The sequence below is a fragment of the Silene latifolia genome, chromosome 10 (genome assembly GCF_048544455.1).
Source record: "Silene latifolia isolate original U9 population chromosome 10, ASM4854445v1, whole genome shotgun sequence".
Lineage (NCBI taxonomy): Eukaryota > Viridiplantae > Streptophyta > Magnoliopsida > Caryophyllales > Caryophyllaceae > Silene > Silene latifolia.
The window spans coordinates 21,613,690-21,635,677 of record NC_133535.1 but is presented as its reverse complement, the minus strand read 5'-3'; the positions used below and the strand labels follow the sequence as shown (position 1 = coordinate 21,635,677).

The 21,988-nt window shown below is 41.5% G+C and overlaps 1 protein-coding gene across 1 annotated transcript in view; it reads left to right on the top strand.

Moving 5' to 3' along the window:
* LOC141607262 (uncharacterized) overlaps positions 1–2,744 on the top strand; it is a 39,720-nt gene extending 36,976 nt beyond the window's left edge. Inside the window, exons 5-6 of the mRNA XM_074426620.1 lie at positions 43–847; positions 929–2,744. Coding sequence (XP_074282721.1) covers positions 43–847; positions 929–2,744 — 2,621 coding nt within the window. The remainder of the gene's footprint in view (positions 1–42; positions 848–928) is intronic.
* The last annotated feature ends 19,244 nt before the right edge of the window (positions 2,745–21,988 follow it).

The following is a 21,988-nucleotide window of genomic DNA, read 5'->3' as shown; positions in this document are numbered from 1 at the left end:
GCTTGATCAATTCCCTGATGTTTCCTTTGTTTCATCCTGAAGGGGAGTTTGATCACTGTCCTTGCACTATTAATTTGACTGCTGGTGGTGACAGAAGGAAGGGGTCCTTCAAGTATTTTAATATGTGGGGTAAGGACCCTCAGTTTCTTGATTTGGTCCAGGAAGTTTGGGACAAACCTTTGTATGGTATTAAAATGTTTCAGGTGGTGAAGAGACTGAAATTGCTTAAACATCCTCTGAAGGGGTTGAATGGTACTGCTTTTGCTAACATTGAAACATCTGCAAAGCTTGCTAAGCATCACCTTTATGCTGCTCAGGAAAAACTCCATGTTGATCCACTCAACTTGCTAATTCAGCAGGATGTCAATGAAGCCTCCAATTGTTATAGGGATTTGGAGAATGCTAGGAGAAGTTTATTGGCTCAAAAAGCTAAGGCACACTGGATGCAGGAGGGTGATGATAACACGAGTTATTTTCATAGCATTATCAAAGCCAGACGAATGAGCAATAAGATTCTGACTATCCAGGATATGGCAGGACACCATTGTAATACCATTCCTGAAATTGAAGAGGCCTTCATTGCTTATTATAAAGCTTTGCTAGGCTCTAGTAAGCCTGTCAGGAAAATTCATGTCCCTGTTGTCAAGAATGGGAAAGTGGTGAGTAGGGAGCAAGGGGAGGAGATGGTTAGGACTGTTACTACTGAAGAAATTAAGACTGCTTTAAAGTCTATTCCTGCCAATAAATCTCCAGGCCCTGATGGGTATACTTCTCAGTTTTTCAAGGATGCTTCAGTGGTTATTGAGGAGGATATTATTGAGGCTATGCAGGAGTTTTTCATTACTGGGTAGTTGCTAAGACAGGTGAACTCCACTACACTTACCCTTATACCTAAAAAAACTCGTCCTGTTACTGTTGCTGATTTCAGACCTATTGCGTGTTGCAATGTTCTGTACAAAATCATTTCTAAGGTTTTGTGCAATAGACTGGCTACAGTTTTGCCTTCTATTGTTAGTGAATCCCAAAGTGCATTCATCCAGGGTAGGGACATTGTGGACAATATTTTGATTTGTCATGACCTAGTAAGGCTTTATAAGAGGAGAACTTGCTCTCCCAGAAGTATTATGAAGATTGACTTAAAGAAAGCATATGACTCAGTAGAGTGGAGTTTTATTGATCAAATGCTTCATGCCTTGAATTTCCCTGAAAGAATGATTAATTGGATCATGACTTGTGTGACTACTCCTAGTTACACCATAGCACTTAATGGCTCTTCTTTTGGGTATTTCCCTGGCAAAAGGGGGATTAGGCAGGGGGACCCCTTATCTCCCCTCCTCTTCACCATTTGTATGGATTATCTAAGTAGGGTTCTGAATGAAGTCACTAGCAGGGTTGATTTCAATTATCATCCCCTCTGTAGACCATTGAAATTAACTCACCTCTGCTTTGCTGATGACCTGTTGATGTTCAGTAGAGGTGATAGAACTTCCATTAAGGTGCTTCTCAGGGCTTTTGCTTCTTTCTCTTGCTCCTCTGGTTTGGAAATGAACACTGAAAAATCAGACATCTATTTTAATGGTATGGATCAAGGTGAGATAGACTATATTTTGAAAATCTCTGGATTCAAACCTGGTGTCTTCCCTTTTAGATACCTGGGGGTACCCATCTCTTATAAAAGGATGGGTATTGGGGACTGTACTAGGCTCATTGAGAAGGTGGTGACTAGAATTCGAAGTTGGGGGGCTAAGAAACTGAGTTATGCAGGGAGGCTTGTCCTCATTAAAGCTGTCCTTAGTCAGTTGCACTCCTACTGGACTCGTATATTTGTTATCCCTCTTACTGTAATTGATAGGATTGAGGGGATATGCAGAAATTACCTTTGGTCTGGCTCTGACCAATATGGTAAAACCCCTTCTGTCAAGTGGGATAATATTTGCAAAGACAAGAAGCATGGTGGCTTGGGTATTGTTAACTCCAGATTATGGAACACTGCTGTGATTGGCAAATACACTAGCTGGCTGGCTATGAAGAGTGATCACCTTTGGCTTAGATGGGTTTGTCATGTTTATATGAAAGGAAGGGAATGGTTTGATTATAAACCCTCTGTTAACACTAGTTGGACTTGGCGGAAAATCTGTCAAGTCAAGGACATTATGAAAGATGGCTTTGCTAATGGGACTTGGGCTTTGCTTCCAGATAAGTATCATGTGTCTACTGGGTATAAATGGCTTATGGGACAACATCAACATGTTTCATGGCATCCTCTGATATGGAATAGGACCTTGCTCCCCAGACATGCCTTTATTGGCTGGCTTATAGTCCAAGGTCGCCTGATGACTAGGGATAGGCTTTTTAAGTTTGGGATCACTACTGATTTGGTTTGTGCAATTTGCTCCTCACAGAATGAAAGTCATCAGCATCTGTTCTCTGAATGCACTTACAGTACACTATGCTGGGATCTTCTTAATGCGTGGCTTGGCTTGTCAATCCCTAAGACAAGAGTGGTGGATTGGTTTATTACTTGGCGATGCCCCTCTTTGATGAAGAAGCAGATTGTTGGGGCTGCAATTGTTGCTTTATGGTATCATATATGGCATGCCAGGAACATTGCGAGACTTGAAGCTAGAGTGTTGGCGCCTAGATACATTCTGAGGCAAGTAAAGCAAGACATACAAGGGAGGTCCCAAGAACGAAAATGGACTCTGAAGATGACTAAATTGCCATGGGAACCAGTTTATGTTTAGTATTGATTACCTGATGTATTAGATTGGAAAAATGTCGTGTAGTTATGGTGATAGTGTAAAACTTAATTATCCATTTTATTAATATATTTTCACATTTTCACCAAAAAAAAGTTTGAAATGAAACGGGAGTGAAATGATTCCAAAAAAAAGAAAATGTTAAAAGAAATGGCTAAGTTTGAAAATAAATAATTAAATTGGTGAAATGATTACCCAAAAAGGAAAATTAAAAAGAAATGGATAAGTGTGCTAAAATGACGAAAATGCCGATGTTGCCTCGAAATGCTTGCCCGTGGAATTAGGAAACTCGAAACATGGTAATTTGATGGAATTACGAAAAATAATAACCCGTATGAATAGGAAATTATGCTTAAGGAATTAGGAAAGATCCAACGCGGAAAATCACAGAACTATATGCTGAGGAAGAGGCGCAGCATGAGCTGCGTCCCTTTGAAGAGGCGCAACAGGTGCTGCGCCTTTTCCTCAGTGTGTCTGTCCTGACAGATTTTAGGAAACAACTTTTAGTATAAATATAGACGTCGATGGAGGTTTTATTCACATAATTCTTCCGTCTTTCTTCCATCTATTACACAAAAACTCTTTAATCAATTATACAACATGAATACTTTAAAAATTCGTCTTAAATAATGGACAAACGAGTTCTCAAACGTGGAGAAACACGATATGGGTGCCTACAACTTTGGATCAATTTTGAGCTTGAAGCTAATCAAGGTAATCAAACCGTTCTTGGATGCTTGTCTTGAGTATTGGGATCCTAACTATCACGTGTTTTCCTTTCCTGGAGGTGATATCTGCCCATTTCCTGAAGAAATCGCTGCAATTGGCGGTTGGGACCCGGAATATTTACCTATATACCCTCTACTTCCCAAGGGTATAAGAACAAATTCAGAGATTTGCTTGGACTGACAAGAGCTGAGGTTGACCGTCTTGTGACCTCAAAAGGAGTCCGAATGCTTGATTTCATCGATCGATTAATAAATAGGGCAGACCCTTCCATTTCCTATGTTGCGAGGCGTAGGGCTTTCGGGTTTTGCCTATTGCATGTTTATGTCTTTCCCGGGCATGTTGATGAGTATATGAGAGGTGATCCTCGCTATTTGAGCCTAGTTGAGCAGATGGAGCTGCGCAGGAGCCCAGCTTGCCTATGTTTAGGAGAGATGCTGTTGGGGTTAGATAACAGGAAAGCCAACCGTGACCTTCCTTATTTAGGAAGTCCTATTATTTTGCAGGTAAAAGAACACGATTTTTTTTTCTTTTTTTTTTTCTTTTTTTTTTTGTTTCGTTCTTTTTGGTTCTAATACCTGCTTTTTGGTAGGTGTGGCTTATGGAGCGTTTGCGATTGATCGAGCCCCCAGTTAATGTTCCTACTTATCATGCTCGCTCAATTGCAATGAGGACCAGGCTTTACATGGTGGACTTTACTCGAGTTTGCAACTACTGGGAAAACAAGCTGGAGAGCGAGGATGGTCCCCTAATTAGATGGATTGTACCATGGTGGCATCTCAAATCTGTTACTGGCGTATCGTCCTTGGATCCTACCCGATCAGTGCGTATTCTTGGCTTGGAATTTATGATATGCATCTTCCCAGAGAGGCTGATGAGACAGGTTGGATTGAAGCAGACGATTCCGAAGCTTGACAATGTACCTCAGACTGCCATGGCGCTTACTACTGAGAGCTAAAGAGAGTGGGCCATCAAATGGGCTCAAAGAAACATGTGGTTCCTAAATTCTTCTGTCAGTGCACTATGGGTATCATATTCTTATTTGCAGTGGAGGAAAGCTACTACTCCTGAGGAGCGCGAGAGACTAAGGAAAAGTGAGCCTGTTGATTATAAGGTTCATGATGTAGAGAAGGAGAAAGAGAAGCACTTGACCGAGGGAGAGGAAGAAGCTGGATTTCGAGTTGTTCATCCATCGAAGAAATCGAGGACCTCTCCTGTCGTTGAAAAGGTGGTTGATAAGAATGGCAAGGCTAGACCGCGAGAGAGACCGTTGGTGATTAGGTCTGAAATAGCGCAGGAGCGCCCGGCTCGTGGTCGAGACAAGAAATATGACAAGAACGACAAAGGCAAAGGGAAAATGGAAGAATAGCCTAAGTCTTTAATATTATTTATTATTATTATTACTTGTAATAAAAAGGTGGGGTTTTTAGAATCCTAGCCTATTTATTTTAGCATTATTTTTATTATGTGGCATATTATATTATTATTATGGAAGGAAATGAATAAAAGGTTAATTGGTTATGAAACCGTTGTGATTTTATTTTATTGTTCTTGTCGAATTCCAAATGCATATGCAAATGTCCTTCTATTTACATTTAAAATAATGGGTTGTATCCTGTGAAGGATTGCCTACGTATTCATTTAAAAAATGAAATCAAACCCTTGCGCGTAGTTCGAGTAAATGTAAAAGAATAATTGTTCTAAGCAAGAGCTCGTAATGGACTAGAAAATAAGCATGAGCTTTACTTACTCCCAAAGTACAATTCAACTTATTTGATGATATGAGGATGACGATTTGTCAAAATGCAAGAGCAAAGTGACATAAGCTTTGTTTCAGCTTGCCAGGGGCCGTTTATCTTCCGTGCCACAGGAGCGACACGTGAGGTTACGCGAGGCGCGTTTTTGTTTCTATTCTAGGCATAGTAACGTTTCAGTTGGTCAAGATTTGTCGGGTTGGCAAATTCATTCTCATCTAGGTCTGTGATCCTAACCGCACCCCCCGGGAGTATGGACTTGACCAGGAATGGTCCGGCCCAGTTGGGTTTAAACTTTCCTCGTGGATTGACAGGTAAAAGAGCTCTAACTGATTTGAGAACCAAGTCTCCTTCTTTGATGTGCCTTGGCTTAACCCTTTTGTTGAAGGCTCGTTTGATACGCGCCTGATATGTTTGCACATTATGTAAAGCGCATAATCTACATTGATCTAGGAGGATGAGCTCTTCATATCTATCCCTCTTCCAATCGGCTTCTGGGATTTGACTTTCGAGTAAAATACGCAAGGATGGTATTTTTAGCTCGACTGGTTGTACGGCTTCCATGCCGTAGGTCAAATAGAAAGGGGTGGCCCCAGTGGGCGTCCTAACAGATGTACGGTATCCCCATAAAGCAAAAGGTATCTTGCTTGGCCAATCTCGATAATTGTCAATCATTTTCTTGAGGATTGTGACAACCTTTTTTTTTTCTGCCTCTACCGCGCCATTCGTTTGTGGTCTATACGGCGATGAATGGTGATGTTTGATCTTGTACTTGGCTAGCAATTGTTCAGTCTCAGCCTGGAAATGTGACCCATTGTCACTGATGATCTCATGTGGGCAACCGTATCGACGGATGATATTGGTTTGTATGAACTTTGCCACGTTCTTGGCTGTGAGACTAGTGTAAGAAGCCGCTTCTACACACTTGGTGAAATAATCGATTGCCACTAGAATGAAACAGTGACCTCCTGTTCCGCCTGGGGTGATTTTTCCGATGATGTTAATTCCCCAAGCATAAAATGGCCAAGGAGATGTCATGGTGTAGAGTAATGAAGGAGGGACATGTTGTACATTTCCGAAGATTTGGCAGTTGTGGCAATGTCTGACATATTTGATGCAATCGGATTCCATTGTGGTCCAATAATACCCCAAACGCGTGATTTTCTTTGCCATCATTGGGCCACTCATGTGAGGGACACATTCTCCATCATGGACTTCTTCCATCACCTTATGTGCCTGTGAATGATCAAGGCAACGTAGTATTACACCAAGAGGTGTTCTTTTATACAATTCTCCTTGCATGAGAACGTATTGGGAGGCCAGTAGGCGTATAGCACGTCCCCTCTTATCCATATCTGGTGGATAGGTGTCGTTGAGTTTGAAGTTCAGAATTGCTTGGAACCAAGGTTCCTCTGGTTTTTCTTCTTCATCTGTGATTTGGTGCACATAAGCCGGTTCTGATCGTCGTTCGATGCATAAAGGCATTTCTACCATATTATCCGGCATATTAATCAAAGATGCAAGTTTTGTAAGAGCATATGTAAATTGATTCTCTTCTCGAGGTAGGTGTAGGTAAGTTACTTGATCGAAGAATTGGGCCACTTGGTCTATCCTGGCTTGATAGGGTGCTAGGCTTTCGCTTCGAATTTTCCAAGATCCCGTAATTTGATTGATTATCAAAGATGAATCTCCATGTACCCGAAGATTTTTGATGCCTAAACCTACTACTGCTTGTAGTCCAATGAGGCAAGCCTCATATTCTGCCGCATTATTTGTCACCTCGAAGTCGAGTTTGACAGAGAGTGGTGTATGCTCGCCTTCAGGAGAAATGAGCAACACTCCTATTCCAAATCCTTTTAGGTTCGATGCTCCATCGAAATAAAGGTCCCAGGAGTCTATATCGGTTTGGAGTATATCCTCATCCGGAAATGACCAGGTGTCTATTGTTTGTGCATCATCGATGGGATTTTCTGCGAAGAACTCGGCGACAGCGCGCCCTTTTATAACTTTCAGAGGTACATATTTGAGATCGAACTCTGAGATCATCAAAGTCCATCTTGCTAGGCGTCCGTTGAGAACGGGTTTTTCGAAGAGGTATTTGACAGGATCCATTTTGGAGTATATTTTGACGGAGTAGCGAAGCATGTAGTGGCGTAACTTCTTCGTGGCCCACACAAGAGCGAGACATGTCTTTTCAAGTGGCGTGTATTTGCACTCATATTCTAAGAACATCTTACTAAGGTAGTAGATAGCTCTTTCTTCTTTTCCTACGGTTTGGGCTAACATGGCACCCATGGCCGTTTCTGTTACTGTGAGATATAAACCAAGAGGTTGATCTCGTTGGGGTGGCATGAGCACTGGTGGCTTGGCTAGTATCTCCTTGATTCGGTCGAACGCCTTTTGACAGTCATCATCCCACATGGTGTGATCCGTTTTCTTTAGCTTTTTGAAGATGGGTTCACAGATCATGGTGAGCTTCGATATGAATCGACTTATGTATTGCACCTTACCCAAGAATCCTCTAACCTCCTTCTCTGTTTAAGGTTGTGGCATTTGAATTAGAGCTTTGATTTTGGAAGGGTCTATTTCTATCCCTCATTTGCTAACGACATATCCCAGAAGCTTGCCTGATGTCACCCCAAATGCACATTTCTGAGGATTGAGCCTCGTGTTGTACTTTCGTAGTCTTGAGAAGAATTTACGAAGGTTCGCAATGTGCCCCTCTCTATCTTTGGACTTGAAAATCATATCGTCTACGTAGACCTCAACTTCTTTATGCATCATGTCATGTAATAGTGTAGTTGCGGTGCGTTGATATGTAGCTCCAGCATTGATTAACTCAAACGGTATAACCGTGTAGTAATAGGAACCCCATTGAGTGACGAAGGCGGTCTTGTGCATATCTTCTATGGCCATCTTGATTTGGTTATATCCCGCGTATCCATCTATGAAGGATAACAACGCGTGATCTGATGTATTGTCCACCAATATGTTGATATGTGGTAGAGGAAAATCATCCTTGGGACTTGCTTTGTTTAAGTGTAACACCCCCTCATACCAAGGTACCTTACCAAGGACTGCCCTAGCATGAAAGGCTGTTACCATCTCGGTTGCCCGAGGTTAGTATATCAAAAGCAACTATCCAAAACAATTTTATTAAAGTATAAAGAGTTTGGCGATTACATTATGTCAGACCAACTCAAAATAAAAGTATAAGATCTCAATACAACAGTAGTCAAAACAGCTAAACTCGTAACAGCGAAAGCCAGACTCGAGTGATGACTCCCCATGACTGTCTCATAGCTAAATATCTGCATTACCTGTCACAATCTGCTCACCATCCCCGAATGGATCACCGCAGGTTTTACAAAACAACAACAACGGGGTCAGTACCATTCAATCAATGTAAGACAAACAAACAATACAACCAGCTGATCATCCTCCATCCTCGGTCTCCCGATCTCACACAGTAACCGACTACACACCGAAGTGTGTAGCCCTGCCAGATTACCCATCGCAACAGGTAATCCTCGCCGCCAATGGGTGACCGCAGCCCATCCCCACCTAGTCCAGCTCATCAACGAGCGACTAACAATCCCTGTCCCTTAATGTGCACATCCCCTCCCGTGACGGGTTCCACGGAGGGCGAACTAGGGTGTGAAGCCACTCCCGCAAGTTACTCCACCACAATCACACAACACCACAACATCACAGCTGTCACAACACCACAACCGTCACAACACAACCACATCACCATCGTCATCACAACACCCATACTCCGATGATCAGCAGATAACAACAATTACAACACAAGCACAGTCTTAAATCAATTAACAGTAACTGAGTAGGGAAACCCTACCTTAGCAATCAACAGCAGTACGGAAACCGAACAATCAGAAAGGCTCCTCTATGAAGTCTTCTCCTATAGAATAACCATATAGCACAATTACACATTGCACAATTCCCCCCTATTCCCCAAATTCCATATGTACAGTAACCCCAAAAGAATATAAATAACATGGGAATAACACTTACCAACATTAGAGTGAGAGATTACACGCAAGGGCCACGACGATTGCACACACAATGAGACTATGGAATGATTTGGGGAATGATTATAGTGTGATTAGGGAAATCGTAAAGTGATTAGGGTAGAAATGACGTTTTAGAAACTAACTTTGCATATTAATTAACCCTAAACACTCTCGCATCAAACCGCTGACATAATACTCGCCAGACCGGATACTCGGTCGAGTAAAGTGTATACTCGGCCGAGTATCCTCTACTCGGTCGAGTATTCACTATACTCGGCCGAGTATTCCTCGGCAGAACCCAAACAGACTACACTCTTGACACTACTCGGCCGAGTAGGCTCTACTCAGTCGAGTACTTAGCTTATAAAAATCCGTAGTATTACAGTCTTCCTCCCTTAAAAAGAACTTCGTCCCCGAAGTTCCAACCCAGCCTATAAAACATGGACACCTAACACTAACTCCACCAACCACTCTTCCTTCCACAACATGGCTCACGATATCGTCTCAACTATAGCATAGCCTCCCAATACTAACTCCCTAATACTATCGGATACCCACAACCTAAATGTTGCCAACTCTATCTTAGTTCATAACGCTCACTAACATCCTCAATTACCAAGACAACCCACCAAACAAGATAAACCATCAAAGCGGAATGTTACATTCTACCATCCTTAAAACGAACTTCGTCCTCGAAGTTTACTTCACACACATACACATCCTCTCACAAATCGTTAACACTATCAAAGTTTACTCACACTCCTAAACATCATACTACTACCACCATTACCTATAATAAGATCAACCCCAACATAAATCCATCCTTTACTCTACACCAACACTCAAACTTCTAATTATACTATAACATGTATAACCATCAAACTCTCTTTGTCGCATCCTACTCCTCTTAAGACAAATGTTACGTCCTCGTAACTCACTAATACTAGATCCCTAACTATATATCTTCTCATTATCCTCATCACGACCGCATGTCAACGATATCCGCCTATAGCCTCGACGCCTACTACATCTACTCCTATATCCAAGGTTCTCTTACACTAGCAGCTCTCGTGCCTCCAATTGTTTGTACTCACATAACATATATCATAAAATCCTCAATATAACCACCACTCCATCTCTTCCACATTACCGCAAAACAACATACTTCTATATACTTATACACTCATCTCCACGATCTTAACTCACAATCCACAATTGTTACACACTCACATTAGCTTCTCAAGTTCATCTCTTTTATTACCACAAAACTCACCCTTGACTCGACATGATACTAAGTCCCAAAACTCCGTACTCACTGTCCCAATAAAAGGTGCTAAACCACATGTAGTTCCAGTTCAATACCACACATGCTCCACAATCTCTTGCTACAACTATGTCCATCAATGCCTCATCTAAAACAAGATCAAAAGTACTCCAACCTCTCACTACTGAGTCCCATTAACAGAATATTACTATATCATGACAACAACAAAACCATACCCAACTCTCTTTCATATCATACTCTACCCTCATTCCCAAACTTAAACTGGTAAGAAACATCAATAAACAAGACAACTGTCTATCTGTACAAACTGAAACTCACAGGAAGCAACATCAAACAAAACAACAATCTATGTATGACTGGTATGTACTTTCGAAACTCGAATCATAATCATCCCGCCTACTCCACCACAACCGGTGACGGCATCGCAACACCGCCACCAACAGCCGTACCGCAGCGCGAAAACACTCGCATCACCACACGAAGTACCTTGCCCGGATCACCGTCTGAGGCACAATAACCACATCGATAGACATCACAACTTACACTATTCTCATACACACTGACTCATGACAACTTCCCGTACAAGAAAACTTACTCCAAACCGCTTTACTAGATCACAACGCAACATATTATACAGAATAAACAGATAAGAACCTCATGAACATCATCCTTACCATTTCACGGAATAAACATGTATCATCAATACACATACGATTTTAACTATCCATGCCAGATCAATCAAATTATTACCTTTTGAACCTCATTCCATTAGTTTACCGTACCCAACATAACTCACAAAACATTCATATAACAACTTTATAATTAGCACACCCTACTATTTCTCGTGAGATCAGAACCTCACACAAACATTTATATACATCATAGACCCATAATCACATCCAACTAGTCAGTCCTGATCACGTAAGTTACCACTTGACAATGAATACCTCTCACCCGGACTTAACTCAGGTGCCTTTCATAACATGTCCTCTCATACACACAATTATCACCCCTCCGGCAAATGTAGCCATAACATCAGTACCCAACTTCGAGCGAACACCTCATATACCCACATCTTATACTCCCTCACAACCAAACATACTAATCACCTCCACAAAATCAACCTCATTAGAACAACTAACTTCTCTAAAGCAACATCATCCTTAACCACTAGTGACAATACTATGACACCAACATCCTTCATGTGACCACTCTCTTACTATCACCTCTTAATATAATACTCCGTTTCCTCTCTTTGGTTATCATCCCAAATAACGAACATCCAATCCATCAACAAAAATCTACCTCAACATTATTCCCAATTCTATCCTTTATTATATCGTTACCTAACTCTCCATCAAAGTCTCATATCGTGCAAACACTCTACAAGCTTCTCATTCCATTAATACCTCGAAACTCACGGCTAACATGGCGTCCTATTCACTTATATGACCGTTAACTCACACCCTCTAGTGAGACTATCGTACATTTCCATAATTTCCTACTTTCATGCTCCTTAACTCCGGTCAACATTCTCTCAACTTACTTCCATCCTTATTTCCCCCTTTTTACTCAATAATACCGATTAATAATTTATCTCCTTTCTCTTTCTACTTAACTCTTTAGTAATTTGTTTATTTTTCCATAGCTCCACAACTCTAATTCCCTTAATTCATATCAATATCTTATCATTCTTCTTATCATTTATCCTCTCTTATCTTTCTTCTCACTTCCCTTGTCACCATCAAGTCCACACACTAACAGTTACTCTTCAATTAGTCGTATCTCCCTTTCGTATCTCTAGAAGACCAAAAAAAAATTACCTCATACCGTTAATTTCTCAAAGAATTACACACTAGGCTCACCCCTTGATACACCAAATTCCCAAATCAACCACTGTCTACTCATCGCGGCATAACTTGCCTCACTATAAACTATTCGTTTCCATCTCTCTGTAGCGACCTTTTATCACATATATCCTTAAGCAACTCAATCCAAACCGTCTCCCTCCATAAATCCTTACACATCCCAATACGCCACTATTCGTATCCCTTATCTCAATCCTTCATTCTCACATTTCTTTACACTTACATCACCCTTGCCCATATGCACTTACTTTTATATTACTCAACCCACGACTATATCACTCATCATATCTCACAAAACATGCTCCTTGTCTCGATTAGCTCATCTATCTACTCTTTTCTTGTTCCACTATCCCTCACGACCATATATAACTCATGCCTTCCTTACCTAACACGTGTCCTTCACAAGCCGGAATTCTCCTTGTCATAGCCTTTGGTAACTTACGTATCCAGACCGTCGCATATATAAAAGAATACTTTAAGACGCAAAACATACATGTGTACATACCCTACGACTCAAAACAATGTAAGAACATAGCCACCGACTCAAAACAAAGGTAAGAACATAGCCACTGACTCAAAACAAAGGTAAGAACATAGCCACTGACTCAAAACAAAGGTAAGAACATAGCCATCGGCTCAAAATAGCCGCCCACTGAGGTACTCGGTCGAGTACATAGAATACTAGGTCGAGTACAGGATACTCGGTCGAGTAACTATATTACTCGGCCGAGTTTTCGACTCCAGAAGCGAACGTAATTATCACAGAGGATTACTCGGTCGAGTATGAGAATACTCGGCCGAGTAGCCCTTACTCGGTCGAGTATTACTTTACTCGGTCGAGTACCAACACAGTTCTCAGCATCGTCCAATTTTCGTAAAACAGTCATATCTCACTCGTTACTTGGTCGTTTTGGGCGTGTGACCTATCGTTAGAATCGTAAGAAGACAAGCTATCACCTCCAATTAGAATTACAGCAATATCATTTCTAAAACTCAACTTATGACAGTTTTAAGACAACCCTTCCATAATCGATCATCATACAAATCAAATTTCCTAAACCAAAACAATTTGAACATGCATAAGGCAACAACAACAACTCAATACTTCAAGAAACTAGTACACAAGTGAACTCTTATCATACCCACATGAAAATTAGACACGACGTTCATGTATATAGACACCTGCCCGTAACCATATGCTACTACCAATAATCAAGCATTAACATTATCATGTTCATATGCACATGTACCACTACCATACTTCATGCTCAAGATTGTATTAAACAGGTAACATGATCACATTCTTCGTGCTCAATATCAATCAGATAAAAATTCATAATTCACCTTTCATATTTTACCCTGTTCCAACACTTAACATGCCAACATATTCATGCTCAAAGTTTAACATCAACAATCCTCGATGCATCTTTCAACAACTATCACATTCCACTTCTTTCATCATTTCATCCAATCATGCACAAGATTCAAACTACAGGTATCAAACTCACATGACTCAAACATACAACAGTTTCCCCCCATGTGACCGGCTTGAGATCGTAAGGGCCTTAATGCGACTTCAGGACGTCTCCCAAGTCTTTGCGGTAGCTCCAAACAACTCTCCCCGGGTTCATTTTATTTAGACTCCCTAAGTTCATTGGGTTCATTAGTTTTAGGTGCCGGAATCGTCGGCTCTGATACCACTTTGTAACACCCCCTCATACCAAGGTACCTTACCAAGGACTGCCCTAGCATGAAAGGCTGTTACCATCTCGGTTGCCCGAGGTTAGTATATCAAAAGCAACTATCCAAAACAATTTTATTAAAGTATAAAGAGTTTGGCGATTACATTATGTCAGACCAACTCAAAAAAAAAGTATAAGATCTCAATACAACAGTAGTCAAAACAGCTAAACTCGTAACAGCGGAAGCTAGACTCGAGTGATGACTCCCCATGACTGTCTCATAGCTAAACATCTGCATTATCTGTCACAATCTACTCACCATCCCCGAATGGATCACCGCAGGTTTTACAAAACAACAACAATGGGGTCAGTACCATTCAATCAATGTAAGACAAACAAACAATACAACCAGCTGATCATCCTCCATCCTCGGTCTCCCGATCTCACACAGTAACCGACTACACACCGAAGTGTGTAGCCCTGCCAGATTACCCATCGCAACAGGTAATCCTCGCCGCCAGTGGGTGACCGCAGCCCATCCCCACCTAGTCCAGCTCATCAACGAGCGACTAACAATCCCTGTCCCTTAATGTGCACACCCCTCCCGTGACGGGTTCCACGGAGGGCGAACTAGGGTGTGAAGCCACTCCCGCAAGTTACTCCACCACAATCACACAACACCACAACATCACAGCTGTCACAACACCACAACCGTCACAACACAACCACATCACCACCGTCATCACAACACCCATACTCCGATGATCAGCAGATAACAACAATTAAAACACAAGCACAGTCTTAAATCAATTAACAGTAACTGAGTAGGGAAACCCTACCTTAGCAATCAACAGCAGTACGGAAACCGAACAATCAGAAAGGCTCCTCTATGAAGTCTTCTCCTATACAATAACCATATAGCACAATTACACATTGCACAATTCCCCCCTATTCCCCAAATTCCATATGTACAGTAACCCCAAAAGAATATAAATAACATGGGAATAACACTTACCAACATTAGAGTGAGAGATTACATGCAAGGGCCACGACGATTGCACACACAATGAGACTATGGAATGATTTGGGGAATGATTAGAGTGTGATTAGGGAAATCGTAAAGTGATTAGGGTAGAAATGACGTTTTAGAAACTAACTTTGCATATTAATTAACCCTAAACACTCCCGCATCAAACCGCTGACATAATACTCGCCAGACCGGATACTCGGTAGAGTAAAGTGTATACTCGGCCGAGTATCCTCTACTCGGTCGAGTATTCACTATACTCGGCCGAGTATTCCTCGGCATAACCCAAACAGACTACACTCTTGACACTACTCGGCCGAGTAGTCTCTACTCGGTCGAGTACTTAGCTTATAAAAATCCGTAGTATTACATTAAGTCCCTGAAAATAACACAAACACGGATTCTCCCATCCTTTTTGGGTACGGTTACTATGTTAGCTACCCAGTCTGAGTACTCGGAAACTTTGATGAACCCGGCTTTGAATTGCTTATCGACTTCTTCTTTGACCTTTAGAGCCCATTCTGTCCTCATTCGACGAAGCTTCTGTTTTACGGGTTTGAAACCTGGTTTGATTGGGATTCTGTGCTCTGCGATATCCCTGTCGATCCTTGGCATGTCTTTGTAGGACCAAGCAAAAATGTCCTTGAACTCGTGTAGGAGGTCTATAAAACTGGCCCTTTCGGCGGGACTCAAGGTCGTCCCTATCCTAAGTTATTGGGGTTCTAGTTCGGTTCCTACATTGATGGGTTCAGTGTTTTCTATTACTGGTCCCCCTTCCCCCTCTTGTATTATCTCTTTGGCTATGTAGGGAGGTATTTCGATTGAGTCTGGGTCTGGGTCATCCTCATTATCATCGTAAACAGAATTGCATTCAGAATAACACAAAGAGTAAGCAGAACCTGATTTATTCATATTAAAATTTGAAAAGAGTTGAAACAAAGAAGCCATCTGTTCAGTAGTCAGTGGCGGTAAAGGGACAGCTGTTGGGGCATTTCCCAAACTGCTGTTACAATTTGATGTTAAGCTAGGAGAAACTATGGGAGTGGGAGTGACGACATGAGGAGACTCTCTAGGGACTTCTCTAGACTCCGACTCTGACTCCGACTCTGATTCTGACTCGAATTCATCGTCTTCTGGTTCTCCTTTGAACATCTCTCCTTCTCCAGTGGTGAGCTTGAAGAGTCTTCCTTGGTTGTTCGTCCACTTGATTGACTTTCTCCATCCTTTCTGCTGATTCGAACTGGTTTCTGTGATTAATGCGGTAGGGTTGAAATGATCGTCTTGAAGTATCATGGTAATGATCTCATCCTGCGCGGCTCTAACAAATCGATCTTCTCCAAACAGTAAGCTAACAGCTTGTTCGTCTAAGCAAGGTGCTTGACGAGTCTTGACGGTAGGAACCGTTTCCGGAGGAATGAAGTAGCAATCGTGAAAGATCTCGATTCCAGCTAACTTCCTTTCAAGATAGTGCCAAGGTTCGGGAAACCCGTGAAAGAGTTCTTGACTCCCCTCTACAACGAAGTATCCATTTAGGGTAGGAAGGTAGGGTCGCATTTGGATTCCCACGTTCTTGCGGTTTTGAACTTGGGTGAGCATCTCGAGAGTTTCCTTTTTAGTGGGTTTGTACCCTAATCCGAGTGGTATCCTTTGTGAGTTGCCTTCTTTGTAGGGTGCAAAGGTGTTTCTTCGGATAGGATTCAAAGGCATCCCCGGGAAGTATCCCTGAGATTTGAGCATGTGGTTGACCACTAAATTGGAGTAGGGATTGAAGTATAATGGTGCCAACTCACTTTCTATGACGCTTATGCTATGGAAGCCCCCAAGTTCGTATACTGGATCCGCAAGTACTTGGTTATTTGACCTCTTTTCTATTACCGCCTTGATGGGTGACGAAGTGATTGTCACCACTTTACCATTTAGCAGAATCTTGATTTTCTGGTGGATGTTACAACTTTGGAAGCGTGAATCCAAGGTCTTCCCAGAAGTATGTTAAAGGATGCTTCGATGTCCACTATTTTGAAGTTAACCTTTCGTTCAATTGGCCCTGTGGCTATGGTAAGGTTAACTAGTCCTACCACTTTTCGTCGTGTACCATCATATGCACGAACACCTTGGTTGGTAGGGGTCCATTCCGACTCTTTCATGCCTAATTTGTATGCCGTTTTCAAGGGTATGACGTTGACTGCCGAGCCATCATTTACCAAAGTCATTGGCACATTCTTCTTCAAGCAAATGACAGTGATGTAAAGAGCCAAGTTGTGATTAGCGCCAAAAGGTGGCAAATCTTCATCCGAGAAAGTAACAGGGTTACTTAGCTTAGGTGACTCTTGGAAGACCAAGTTGACTACGTCATCGGTGTGGAGTTATGTGCCACATTTAATTTGGCCAAAGCTTGCAGTAAAGCTTGGCGATGTGGGAATGAGCTCGCAACTAGTTGCCAGACTGAAAGATCAGCCTTTGTCTTCTGTAGTTGCTTTAGCAAATGGTCAGTAGAGGTATCTTCGTTATCATTTGGCGTGACAACGTTGGTATTGGTGATTGGACCATTTGCTATGGGACCATTCTGAGAAACATTTTGATATGGACGTCCTGAACGAGTAAGGTGGTCTACATCTTGGTCCTCACTGTTTTGGACTATTTCCTCACTGAGTTTGACTAGGTAGTGTTCGGTGAGGTATTCATCTTCACCATCGTCGGCCCATACTCGATTGACAGTAGCAAGCTCTCTCAACCTTATGATCTCGGCTTCTAATTAGATAATTTGGTCGATTAGTTCATTAACCACGGCTACTACTTCTTGCATTGGAGCATTTTGAGAGAGGTTTAGTGGCGCACGTTCTTTAGGTGTTGCATTTGGATCACGTAGGGTTGCCACTACACTTTCTAATTCTGAGACTTGCCTATTCACACTCCTTGCCCATGCGACAAAGTCGGTGATAGTAGGGGAAATGGTAGAGTAGTTCCCTTCTTGTTCTATTGCATAGATCTCATCTTCGATTGGAGAAATGATATGTGAACAATCTAAGGTAGATTCTTCACTTGTAATCATCAGAATTCCAAGAGGATTCTAAGTATTGTTAGGCTTGCCTCCAGGCGGTATTGGTAGGCGACCATCCTCAATCATGTCTTGAAGTACATGTTTTAGCTTGTAGCATTTTTCTGTATCATGTCCTTTACCTCTATGATATTCGCAGTACGAATTCTCATCCCAAGACTTGGATTTCTTTTCTGGTTCAGGTGTAGGCCCTATGGGTTGAAGTTTACCCTGTTTCATCAGTCTCTTCAGAGCATTGGAGTATGTATCCCCAATGTTTGTGAACTTTCTTTGTGGGATACTCTTCTTTGATGGTTCGAGAAGGTTAACTTCATCAGTTTTGCTAGTAGAGCCGTAAGAACGACTTGTTGAACCTTGATATCTACGACCCACCGTTTTGGACAAGAGCCCTTTACGGATGTCATCTTCGATCCTTGTTCCAAGTACGGTTAAGTCCTTGAAGGTCTTAATGTTTTGGTACCTCAGATGACTTGCATAAATGGGTTTTAAATTGTCCACGAATTTCTCCACGACGGTAGCTTCATCTGGACTTTCAACAAGTTGGGTACTAGTCTTCCTCCACCTACTTAGGAAGTCGGTGAAACCTTCCTTATCATTTTGGGTAAGAACCTCTAAAGTGCGCATATTGACTTGGATCTCGGCATTATCCGCATATTACTTAGCAAACTCGATCGCGACATCATCCCAGGTGGAAATCTTCTTGTGTTCTAGGGAATAAAACCATTGTTCTGGGATGGTGTCAAGAGATGAAGGAAATATCCTTAAGAATATCTCGGGTTTAATGCCTTTGATAGACATGTAATCCTTGAAAGCACGGATATGGTTCAAAGGGTTTTCGTGCCCCTTGAATTTTGGGATATCCGTCATGTTGAAGTTGGTTGGCAATTTGGAACTCACGGCCTCATACTTGCGATTGTTCTCCCTATAGATATCATACCCTTTGAGATACATCAATTGTTCCTCCAAGTATTGAAGTCGTTTCTCAGCTGCAGTCGGATCTACGGGAGGGTTGATCTCTTGTGCTCCCACAAAAGGTGGAGGATTCTCGTTCACGAAATTATTCAGAAAATCATTAGGCACTTCACTTCCTGGAGGAGGTAACCTAGTTTCTACATCAACGATTCGGCCCTCGATGGTGTTGAGGCGATCACACACTTGATCTTGGCTAGTTTGGAGACGAGCGAGCGCGGCTAGGATTTGAGCATTACCATTCTGGGGTTGACTGTTGCTTGTGGTGCTAGTGTCAGGCGTCTTGGAAACTGGATAAGAGATTGACGACGAATCAAAACACGATCGATCATTCTAGCACACTTACTCAAAGAAAAGACTCGACTTGTGAAGTGGGAGTGTGCCACTTGTATCGAGTGAGGTTTGAAGAAATGACAAGGTTTGGAAATGTTGGTCCTAATCAACTATAGTGTAGTTGTAGGAGTGGGCTCGAAGTGAGGTTTTGAAAAGGCCTTTGAGGCCCGAATTTTGACTTGACAATTGGACAGAGTTTTGACTGGTTTTGCACTAATTTCGGCCTTATATACATTTTGAAAGAGGTTTTGATTTTTTCAAATTTCGTCATGGTTTCGTTTAGAAAAGGTGATCACATACGGTACAAGCATTTGGACAGGCATTATAACGGGATGTTGAGTGCATTTAAAAGGGTTTTGGTTTAAAGGGTGGGTTGTCATACCGAACAATCAAACCCGGAGTCTGTGGTGAGGCTCGTACCAAACAGGAGTAAGGCCGATTCCTAGTCCATTTCCTCGAGTAGTGAAAGCCCTTGATGCAAATAAGAGTAAGCATTATGGTATGGTTGACGTCAATCGCTATTCATCCTTAGGCCCAAATAAGAATTTGGATCGTCTAGACGGGACGATTGGTCGAATGGGTTGGGTTGGGCCTAGGAAGGCCGAATAAAACGATCTAGGAAGACCGAGTTATGAAAACCGACAACTGTCTCGTATAAACTATTCTCTAACCTTGTTCAAGTTTCACCCTTGGCTACACGTAAGTGTATTAATCCTCAGTGGAGTCTCCAAACTGTGGACGCGGGCCCACGGGGGTCGCTTGGTGAAAGCGAGCAAGCTTTGCAATTGTGGAGTCGCCACCAATTTATTGTGGAAAATTGGAAACCGTTCGAATACCTCGTGTTATGTCAAAACACAAAGTAGTGACATGAACACCAAGAACTCGTTACCCTTAGCATTCTATGTCTAGAATGACTCTGGTGGATGTCAATGAACACGGGTGTTCACAGAGATCTGGAGTAAGGGGTGAGGGTACGTATTAGGAAGCTCTTTTGATCGAACACCTAATCCCGCCCGCCTCGATAGCGGCCTCTACTAATGATTAGGGAAGTTATCTATACTCGATATGTTGAAGGTTATATGCATGCTATGCAACATCCATTAGATTAATCCTAGCATGTGAATTTAGACTAAGTCGGTTAACAATTAATTTAGCACTCATTAGGTCGAAATATGATTTAGAATTGATTGCATGTGAAAAACAAGTAATAAATCATCCAATACGATAAATAAATAAATGCAATAATTAAAATTACAATAATTACGATTGATTAATTTATTTACGTCGAAAATACATTTAAAACGGATAATTTTAGAAAAGAAAGGGAAAATAAATTAACGAACAGATTAATAATGATAATACGAGTAATAGTCAATTGAATACGTAAACTAATAACTAAGTCAAAGCAAAAACGGAAGTTCAGAGACAGAAATCAACTCGTAACAGGCGCAGCAGAGCTGCGTCCTTTGGAAGAGGCGCAGCAGTTGCTGCGTCTGTTCCTGGGTTGAGTTCTGGCTGTGAAGCCGGAACTGCATATCGTTAATGTTCGTGGGTATGTTTAATGTTGATTAATAATATTTGACTCGGATGGAAGTGATTAATATATTATTTACATGTGATTGGGTCATAAAAACAGTAAAACATGGATGGAATTAACCGGACAAATTAATTGCAAGACTATTGATAAGATTAATTATAAGGTTAATCACAAATAAACTTACTAATTAGGTGAATTAGGTTATTAATGACGAACTAATGATGATGACGATGAATAACAGATGAAAATATATCAACGATGAATTCCAGAGACTCAATGTTGATGAATCGAACCTCAAAAACCCGAATTGATTTTAATGACGAAAACCCGCGAATATGAATTATAAAGGATTTAAGTCGAAATTAAAAGATGGTAATTAATTAATGATTTACATGTTAAAATTATCATACTAAAATTATCGCGTTAATGGAACATGAACAATAAAAGGCAAAATAAAACAAACAGACGAACAAGAAAAATGAAGGAAGAAGAAAGGAAGCAGGAACTGCGGCAGCCTCAGGAAGAGGCGCAGCAGGTGTTGCATCCCTTCGAAGAGGCGCAGTAGTTGCTGCGTCCTTTCTCGACGTTTGTCTCCTGTTAATCCGTAAAAAGGGTTTGAAACAAGGTTTTATAGATCGGTTTTGAGTGTAATTTCGACGTAAACCTTACAATAATGATTACAAAAATAAATTACAATAATAAAAGATGGGATTTACACCCTCAGACTTACATGTTTGACGAAACGAGATTGACTAAGTTAACGTTTAGTGATGCTCGACTCGAATGTACGACGAAAGAGCCCTCTAAGAGGAAATTAAACAAAGTTGATTAAGTTGATTGATGTGGAGTTGGTCAAATTGGTCGGTCATGCAAAACGAGGCTGGTACTCAGAAGGATCCGAACTTACGTGATCGAAAGTTCAAGCACGTAGACGCCAAAAAGCAAGAGCGTGGTCTTAT